A 10,382-nucleotide genomic window follows, 5' to 3' on the forward strand; every position below is an offset into this window, starting at 1 on the left:
GTGTTATGTTGTTGTACATTTTTGTATTTTTTCCCCATTAAAATTCCAACTCCATAGTGTGTGACTACTAACCCCACAATTGGGACGGTGGTCACAAGTGCACAAGACATATTTTACAGTCCATATCTTTTGAAAAGAATCAGCTTAAAGAAAGTAAGACCACTCCATTCCTACCTCACACTTTAGGTTACCATTATACAGGGTGTCCATAAAGTCTCTACAATTTAACAAATGTATTACAAAAGCAAATGAATAGACAAATCTGCGGAAATTTAATAATTTAATACACCTCTATATGGGCACCATTAGTTGCACGAAGCACATCAAGATGGTACTCGATTTCTTGCCATGTTCACTGTAGCATAGCCTCATCAATGGTGGCAATGGCATCAGTGATCTTTTGCTTTAGGTCATTGAAGTCCTTGCCCTTGTCTTTGTTCGATACACGATAAACAAATGCAATGTGATTAAAAACTTTGATAACCACTGAGTACATCCAATCCAATTAACATATCTCATCAATTGCTTTTGTAATGTTTTTTTGTTTTTTTTTTAAATTGTAAAGAGACTTTGTGGACCCCCTGTACATTAAAAGGGTTCAGTATACAATTTATGAGGAATTCAAAGTGTGACTACCAACCCTGCTCTCCCCTACAGCTTTTCATCTAAATGTAGCTTGTCATGACTACAGGGCTAAACCAAAAACTCCATTACAATCTAAAGTAAATCATCTTTTCAACCTTGTGTGCTTACCACTGTAAAGCTTCATTTATTAGCTCAGTTGCTCTGACCAAGAACACACGGGCTGCTAGAAGCCACTATTGACCATGAAATGTTGCTATTGTACTCCCAGAAACAGAGTTTATAATATATATAATATATTATTAATATTTACTCAATCAATACCTTTTTCATTTGTCTGAAGGTTTTAAAATCCCTCTTCGTTGCCTTGTCTACAGCTTTTCTCCATATGTTTGATTATTTCAAGAGGATTTATAAATCGTCTTCCTTGCGTTTTAGAAGCTACACTTGAGTAATGTGTTGAATTTACCATTTCTGTAAAAGGTGAAAAAAAAATGCTGCTTTTGGCTATAGAGTGTGAGCTGCTTCGACAACAGAAATAATTTGTTGTGTTTAGCTTTAGGTGGTTTTATAGTTAACACAAACACATAAATCTACACATAGATGTGATGCAATACTATCCAACTGAACATCACAACTGATTAGCCTTGTAGACTTTTTCCAACGCATACATTTTAATTGCCGCTGCAGGAAATGAACACTTAATTAGTATAAGTTATGGTGGTGGCTTGCGTGTAGGTAAATTAGACAGTAAGACATACCCAAGAGCTACAAGACTCCAGAAACAGCTATACTCAAATCAAATGCAGGCATAATTAATGTCATTATTTGCACCTGATATTTCCCTGCTATGAAGTCAAGGAGTCTGCCATAAAACCTGTGTGTGTGTGTATATACAGTTTAAATTTGACCTCTTAGACGCAATGTACACCTACTCATCAGGAAGTCAAGTATGACCATATCCATGAAGTCCACCAGTCTTGTGCCTTTGTCGTATGGTGGGGTCTTTTTTATTGTCGAACAGTAGTCTGGTTCTGTCTCCCATCTGAAATAAACAGACATTATTCTTGTTAGGTGAGGATCACATGAAAAGAAAAGTAAGCCAGAGGACCTGACATCGATTGGCAAGATCGCCTAAAAAGCATCTGTGGTTGATATGACTGGTAGTTTCCACCTCTCGCTGGTTTCATTGTTAATGTTTTCCATAATCAATACTACATTTCTAGTGTTTCAATTGCTTCTTGGCACAAAGGGCACATTTGCTTCTTCAAAAAGCTTTCTTTCATTTTGACTTTACTGAAAACAACAAGCATATTTCAAACAAATAGTGCGTCATTCCCTAATTCCATCAACGTTTAATTTAGTTTTTTACTGATGCACAAAATAGCTCCTTTCCTTCAAAATCTGACCAACACATGCACCATTTATGGCAGTAGAAGCTGTCAATCTTGTGCTGTTCATGGGAATTCTGTGATTCTGTCTCGAGACTCAAGTGGTATCACATGAATTAATGATGATTTATTGATATTAAGATGCAACACAACTGCTCCCGTAGCTAAAAATTAAAAATTGATTGAACGATAATTTCCAAGGAGACACAAAGATTGGGGCGAGAATAAAACATTTAACACTTTTAACATATTCTCATGTGGAGCTGTAGTTTAGTTTTGGGAGTCCACTTAGATCATATGTGATATTCTAGATGGATCACTTTGTATGATGCAGCACATTAGTTATTAAATACTCACTAACTTTGCCAGCTTGGTGCGGCTGTAGGAGCGTCTCCAGGGGGATTTCCATGACCTCCGAGTCGCTAGGGACATATCAGGCAGCATGACAGCCAAGGAGGCCTCCAGGGCCTTGGGCCGGCCGCACACGGCATGCTCTGTTGAACAGTAGTACGAGCACTGGCCGTAGAAACAGACATTTCCCACTAGGGGGTGCCAGGAGCACACAGAGGAGAGGAGAGGAGAGGAGAGGAGAGGAGAGGAGAGGAGAGGAGGAAAAAAATAATAAAGGGCAAATTAGGATGAAAGGAGGGTGGGTGTTGACTTGTGACTAGTGAGAATCAGCAGAACGGAAGAACATTAAAAGAGATTCATAACCAGCTGACATACGAGGCCATTTTAAGCGAGGGTAATAAATAATGGAGGAGAGCATGAGCAATACCAGGAGAGGTAAAAAAGGTGCGGGCCAGCTTTCGGTCGGTAGTGACGTCTTTGATCTCTTTGACCACATCCACCTGCCTCCCAGCTACAGGAGGAACTCTCCTGTAACCTAAAATCCTGTAGAGAGAGTGGAAGAGCATTTGAGACGAGGACAAAGACAATCAAGGAGAGACAGACAGAAAGATTAAACTGAGAGGGAAGAGAGGAGAGAATGTTGCGTAGTAACATGTATTCATTGTGTGACTGTTTCATACAACATTTTGTGCTTATTATAGTGTGTTATATTAAAGTTTTCTGAGGATTAGGGTTAAGGTTAGGTTTAGACATAACATAACACAAACGTAACTTGGTACCTGTCCAGGTGAAAAGCTGCAATTTCTGCATTGTGTCTCTCAAAGTCTGAGAAGTAGTAGAGGTTATAATTGGTTTCGTCATCTCTCTCCTGCCTGACAAGAAAGAGCCAATGTCAAACTAGTAAATACATTCAGCAGCAATGTGTTTACTACAAGTAAAGCTTCTTTTCTAAGCTCGGTTGCTCTGAACAAGAACACATAAGGCTCCCATCCCACACAACATGTGGCTAATATTTACTCAGACAATACATTTATAATTTCTCTGGAGGGCTGAAAAATCCCTCTTCTGTGACTCTTTTACAGCTTTTCCTTGTGTTTGATAGATTATTTCAAGAGGATTTAAAGGATTCAGTCTTTCATGCATTTTATTCACTCTCTATAATATGAGTAATGTTTTGGATTTGCCATTTGTGACTCACTTCATGGGTTTGAACATGGCTTGTCCATAGTTAGGAAATGACATCACCAGCTTCAGTTGCGTCCCCCCAGACTTCTGCACTGAAAAACAGCACTGAGAACATTACCATAGCAACTAAGCACACAGTGCAGACACACACACACACACGCAATGCTGTGACCAAACAGAGTGCACATTAATGGCACACAAACACATGCACACACACAAAGCAAGCTGTAACACAGACACAGCATATGCATCATCACCAGCATATAACAGCTGAATCAATCTGTGGATACACGACCGTGTCCATCTCTGACCCTCACACACACATATACATATGTTTTGCTATATTTGGCAGTACATTGTATTACTTGCATTCATTCTCTTGAATTATACCCAAAATTCACTATGAAATGTGCCATACAAAGACAGGATTTATCCTTATTGTAAGTTCCTGTATATCATTTATATCTTGTGTGATTTCAATACATTTTTATCTTTTTCTTTTGTTTTTTTATCTGTAAGAGTTCTTTACCGTCTGTTCTTTTTCTTTATTGTCTTCCCTCTATGTATCTTTATTTCAGGAGTTATATAGATCTAGCCACAACCCAGTTCAGTATACCTAAACTGAAGTACTGACTGTTCTTAAACCATTTTTGCTTACAGTCATGATTGTAATATTTTCTGCAAGGTAACTCTCTAGAAAGGTCAGAATTACAGAGTCAAAATCAATCATCAAGTATTTTTTCCCCTCATCTTTTTATTTTTATTTTCAAAAAATGAGTCAAAGTAATATCAGGATCTTTAAATGGTTACAGAGGTGGAATTGTGAAGCTTTTTTGCTTTTATACAAAATACAGTTTGTCAAGGTTTAGTGAGAATTCAACTATTTATTACTCTGAAGTAACAACCTCCTGCCCCACCACCCACATTTATGTTGATGTTTGTTAAGAAGGGCAACTTTCGAAATGTGAAACAAGACTTTCTTCATTAAAAGCTGAATTCATAAGCATTTCCTCAAATCGATACACTCAGGAGTTTTTCCTGCTCCAGTTGTACAGATCTGGTGAACTTCTGATCGATATTGCAGTATAACTGACATTACTAAGTCATATTGCTGACTTTATGACTCTTCTCCACTTATAATACCATAACACTGCATTTTACCATTTAACATCACCAATAACTGCTATATGGGCCAAAAAAGTTATTTCGTTTTTCTTTTTCTGAGGTTGGTTTATCAATTGTAACCCAAGCCCTGATCTAAACACCTATCTCAAATTATCATTTTTCATTAAAAGGCCCAGTCAAACTGTCCTCGAACCAAAAAGTCCTCACAAAGACTTTAAAGGTCAGTCCTCATAACTTGAAATAAACTAGACTACATACACAAACGAACTGAAAGGCACTACTCTCAAGGTGAAGTTAGTCTCAAGGAACATGCTGAACCTCCAAGGCCCCTCAAAGCTGCTTTCATTGAGGGGAGACATCAAAGTGAATCTGCATTTGAAAGTCTATCCCTAAAAGGTCAGCTCTACAGCAGTCTCACAAAAACCCTCCTTTCAATTCTGCCTTTACTCTCCCTGCAGCCCACCCACCAATGACTACCACAGGTTTGATCTGGAGGTAAAATGTATTTCAACTCTGAAAGATCTACTCATTTTCAAGTTGCTGTCTCATTCGAGTGCAGAATACAGTCCTACAAAAGTCCTTAATACAATAATTGAGAAGAAGTCCATTGCGTCTCCTTTTGACTAAATTTACTCAGATCCTTCCGGCATCTACTTGAAAAACATCTGGCCTTTGATTGTCTGACACCTCCTCTGTCATGCATCTGGTAACAAATACTAAATGACTATAAGGCTCTGACATTACTGTGGTGGAGTAACCAGGAAAGATAGCACAGACATATGGAAAACACAGCTCAGAAGATATACGTGTCAGACCTGCACTGACGATGCGGTGTGTGCTGAGCTGTTCAGTCAGATTCTTCATGTTGGGTTCATGATGGGGGTAGAGCTGCCAGCGGGAGATAGTCAGGTGAAAGCGCAGCCAGGGGGGGTGGCTGGTACTGCTGCTGTTCCACCGGGCATCCTCGTATCCCTCCTCACTATTAGTCACCCTGGACACAGAGTGCAGGGTGAATATTGCTTTGTTAGAGGAATTGATGCATTACCAAACAGAAGACAAAATAAAAATAGTAGATGGTCCAATATACAGCTCTGAAGATAGGAAGTGCCACTGGAAAAGGCAAAGCAAATCTAGCATTCAGATTTCTTATAAACAGCTTGAAACCTGTTGTCATGTTACAGGTTTGATTGAGTTGCATGCACATGCAGAGACACCACAGAAACCTACAGCAGAGGCAATGTGACACTTTGACGCAGAAGTATAAATCAGCTTTGTCACCAAGGGGTCTGCTCCCTGTAGGTGAATCCATCTGGTGAAAATCTTACACGGCTATGTATATATACACACACACATATGGATGTACAGAGAAAGACTATTGTGTTTGGTTTCAAAAAAGGAGAAGACATGTAGTTTGGGGAATGAATTGCAGGGATGATTAAAGATTATATTAAAGTGTCCATGAAATGGGAACTTATACATGTTACTTCCTGGAAATCAGTGCATTTCCAGTGATGACCCCATGCTGACATACAGTATGTATAATCAAAGAGTCATATTTTGAGAAATCTGGCCTGTCTGCATGTCCAATTAAATTACAGTGCCATCCATAATGATAGCACATTGGATTAAATCAACAGGATGTACTACAGAGGTAACAATGTTCTTTCATTGGTAGTTGAACCAACAAAACATTTTATATCTCTTACTTTTATCTTCCTTCAAAAGATCTTGGTAACAGCGTTAGCAAATAGTTTTTGGTCACTAGATAAACTTAAGTCCAATATCCACTTTGTCTGTGGTTCTGGTTCTGTCTCTACCAACTCCTGGCTATTTAGTACTTTACTGCACCACTATGCTCAACAGCAGGTCACTAACTTTGTTTGCATGCTGTTTGGTGCAGTGGATTTATCTGACCTTCCTTGCTGAAAATAGCTCTCTAATGCATCTCTGGAAACAAGGTTGATGAATTAGCGGGATGGAAAACCAAAACCTAAAAAAAGACTAAAAAGCACCATATAAATTTGAGGAACTGTAGACTTGGGTGATAACTCTTAATGGGTTCATCAAATTACATTCAGTTTTTTCTGATTACTTAAGTGCCGCTTTAAAGAAGAAATGTTCAATGCACAGCCATTCAGTGTATAACAAATATACAGTACTAACCACAAGCTCTTCTCACTGGCTTTGACCTTTGGTTTGACTTTCAGCAGCCAATCTTGCTCAGGAATGGGCGGGGTGGGCATATTGTAAAGCGGGTGGTCGAACAACGCCACCAGTTTCGACAGCCCAGACTCCAAAGTTTCAGCTTTGCCAGTGCTATTATGAACAACATCGGCCGTCTTGTTCATTGAGGCTTTTCTCTCTTTCACTGACAAGCCCTTGTCAGTAGGTATTTGCACATGATCTTTGGCATTCTTGGCATCTAATTTGGAAGAAACTCTTTGTGTGGTATCAGCTGGTGGCTCAGCTAAACTACTGATCCCTACGGTGGTGTAGTTTGTCTGTGCCAGGTCGCTCAGGATGTGTGTCCTGGTTGACGGTGGGGGGTCACAGGGCTCGTGGTAAATGGAAAGAGAGACAAGCGCCAGGAGGAGGTGGAGGAAAATGGTGATGAAGGCCAAGGACAGACAGATTGTCCTGGAGCGACGGCGCATACACCACTTCATTCTACCAGGAGAAGAGTGAGAGAGAGATAGGGAGGGTTAGGAGAGGTAAAAACATTTAAAAAAAGAATGAAAAATAGGAGCTTTTTTAAAATGTTAAAAACATGATAGCCATAACAGTGTCAAGCAATAAAAAGTAATGTGGTAACATCAAGCAAACCAAAGCCAACATAATGATGATCAAGGCTTTGATAAATGCATTAAATTAGCTTTCTTACACTTTAATTAAAACAAGAATGTCAATCTACTTCTACCTGCTCCCATATCTATATGACCTTGCAATCAATTTACTTCAGTCAACATATAAAACTTTTTAAATATAAAAAGAGAAAAGGTAACTTACACAGCTTTATGTAAAATGCTCTGTCAGCCCTGTGCTGTTTCCCTGTGTATCCAGTCAGAGTTTATCCAGTTGTTTGTACTTTCCTCTGCCTCTGCTACCAGGCACGAGTTGGGTAAGGTGCCAGGTTAAAGTGATCTGGGTATTGATCAGTGTGTTTACTGATCTCTGGAAAGTAAGAACTGGAGGTTCACTCACTGGAAGTCACAAGAGACAAGAGAGTAACTTTGAAAAAAGACAAAAACTTAACTGTCAATGTTTATTTGATGCAAAACAGAAAATACAAAGTATTGTAGTTGCAGTTTGCCTGAACTGTTTAAACAAGAGCTTGGACTCTATCCATGAGTTATTTAACTACACACCCATTCACAAACTCTTTATGCATGAGATGCAGATTGAAAAGACAAAGTTATCCAACTATGCTCTCTATCATGGTTTGAAATTGTAAACACAATTTTAAAAATGAAGCAAATCAATACACAATCATGTTTATTTGACATGGAAAATGGGCTTTATGGCTTCTATGAAAAATAGTAGCACTTGTACTCCTGCACTTGTACTCCTGCACCTGCCTCTACAGCCAGAACATTTTTGCACTGTTTTCTTTAAGATGAAACATGAATATGTAGAGATAGAGAATCTTTTGCCAGCTGGACACACAGTATTATTCACACACTAAGTCATTCAGTAAAAAGAGAGGTTCACATCTTTTCTATCATATCTTTGAATTGCTGTAAGCACTGACGATGTGGGCAGCAATAAAGATGTCTGGAACCAGCTTAATTTCCTCAGACAGTTGATCCAAAGTTTGGGTTAAGATCAGTTAAATAACAGAAACACAAACAGAGAGTGAGAGATGAAGGGTTAGTTGCTACGTTTCTTAAAGTATTTTACACTGTATGTGAATAGACAGTAAATTATCTGTATTCTGTCAGAGGTTATGAAGAAGCAGGCTTTATAACCAGGCAATGGGTAAGACAGATGTTTCATATTCTTTGCGTGTTTTGGTGTGTTGGAGGCTTTGATTCAGGCATCTCAGACTTCATGGAGATTCCCGCAGGATAAACTGTTTCTGTGAAGTACAGCTCTTTAAAGTCTGTGTCTGTGTGTGTGTGTGTGTGTGTGTGTGTGTGCGTGCGTGTGAGAGAGACATGTTGGGAATGTGCACGTGCACACACAAGTAAAACACATGAAAGATTTGAGAGAGTTTAACAAAATGTGTCTGTCATACCCATGTGACTGTGTGTGTATTAACTACGCCAAGAAAAGGATCTCATTTTCTTAAAAAAAGACTCATCGACTGACTAAAGAGAATAAATAAGTATACACAAGCTTGGGTTTATTTTAGCTGGCAGGATGTCTCAGCGGGTCTCTGTAGGGGGTTCAAACAGATCAGGATACCAATGAAGGTATGTTGGCTTTCCAAACAAAGATGTTATGTTTGAAAGCCTTAATCCTGAAGAAGGCAGTCTGCCGAAATGCTGATCTTTGTTTTTGAACTGCATGTATTGGCATTATGAGTGTGTGCTTTCCCATTTACTTTGTTTTAGAGGTGTGGGCCAATTTAACGGAGGCAAATTTCGGATTAAGCTGAATCTAACAAGGGATCAAAGGAGAAAATGGTTGAAATAAAGTGAAGAAGATGACTTTTCATCTAGCGCCACCAGCAGGTTAAACTTTCATTTATCCGGTGATATATTCGAGCATCTACCAGACGAATGTTCTGCAGACGTTCATGACTCACAGATTATGTACCTTTATGGCTTTGTTGATCCCCTAACCTTTCTCCTAGCTCCACTTTGAGGGTGACATTTTCGGGTTTTGTTCACTCATGTCTCTCAGGGTGAATTCCAATTACTCTGGTGAACCCTTTTATCTAGCGCCAACAACAGTTCAAATTCTTTCTACGGTTTATGACCAAATACATGCACAATTAATGACATTCCCATCATCCTCTGCTGTGCTTTGTGTTTAGCGCTAATTAGCCGTTATAAAATATTCCTTTATTAGTCTCACAGTGGGGAACCTTACACTAAAAATGTTGAACATGGCAAACAATAATGAGAATGTTAGCATCAGACAGTGCAGCCTCACAGAGCTGTAGACTTTTTAGCCTTGTAGTAAATACATGGAGATAGATAAGCAGTGGAAGGTAATTATCACTGGGCTTCAGTCTGGGCCTATTCGTTACAAGAGTTCATTTAAAAAGAAATTAAAAGGGACAATCAGCATTAAGTGTGTTAGGTTTAAACTTCAGGGCTCATTGAAATCAATCCCCCAAGTCTCTACTGGTGGGATGAAGACCTCCTACAGTACATAGTTACATTTTCAGTTTGGTGCAATCTACAAGCTCACCACTAGATGCCACTAAATCCTACACACTTCACCTCTAAACAAAAATAAGGATTGTTAAAATAAATTGCAAGAATTGATGTAGCATTTCTCCAATAAATTATATTCCTTGCAAGAGCATCTACCCTGCAGCGAGACACAATTCTTAAAAAATTGCAAATGAACAGCTAAATTAGGATTTATAATAATATGGTTAAATATTTCTTTAGAGGTGGGTAGCCTTGGGGGGAAGTTGGACTCAGTATTTTAAAATCCTAGCAACAGCTCAGTGTTCTCTACCACTGTGATTCAGGAAACTGCGATAATAATAATAGTAATAATAAATTAGATCTGAAGTGCCTTTCACATAACCCAAGGACACTCTACATGAAGAATGAAAGCAGGAAAAAATCC

The 10,382-nt window shown here is 38.9% G+C and overlaps 1 protein-coding gene across 1 annotated transcript in view; it reads right to left on the reverse strand.

The window, feature by feature from the left end:
- The window catches only part of LOC128365112 (extracellular serine/threonine protein kinase FAM20C-like), a 34,694-nt gene extending 27,394 nt beyond the window's left edge, over positions 1-7,300 (reverse strand). Inside the window, exons 1-7 of the mRNA XM_053325751.1 lie at positions 6,798-7,300; positions 5,450-5,625; positions 3,523-3,601; positions 3,104-3,196; positions 2,752-2,867; positions 2,335-2,515; positions 1,518-1,627 (exon numbers count right to left, since the gene is read on the reverse strand). Of these exons, the coding sequence (XP_053181726.1) occupies positions 1,518-1,627; positions 2,335-2,515; positions 2,752-2,867; positions 3,104-3,196; positions 3,523-3,601; positions 5,450-5,625; positions 6,798-7,300 (1,258 nt within the window). The remainder of the gene's footprint in view (positions 1-1,517; positions 1,628-2,334; positions 2,516-2,751; positions 2,868-3,103; positions 3,197-3,522; positions 3,602-5,449; positions 5,626-6,797) is intronic.
- Between the last annotated feature and the right edge of the window lie 3,082 nt (positions 7,301-10,382).

This window comes from Scomber japonicus, chromosome 2 (genome assembly GCF_027409825.1).
Source record: "Scomber japonicus isolate fScoJap1 chromosome 2, fScoJap1.pri, whole genome shotgun sequence".
In the NCBI taxonomy this organism is placed as follows: domain Eukaryota; kingdom Metazoa; phylum Chordata; class Actinopteri; order Scombriformes; family Scombridae; genus Scomber; species Scomber japonicus.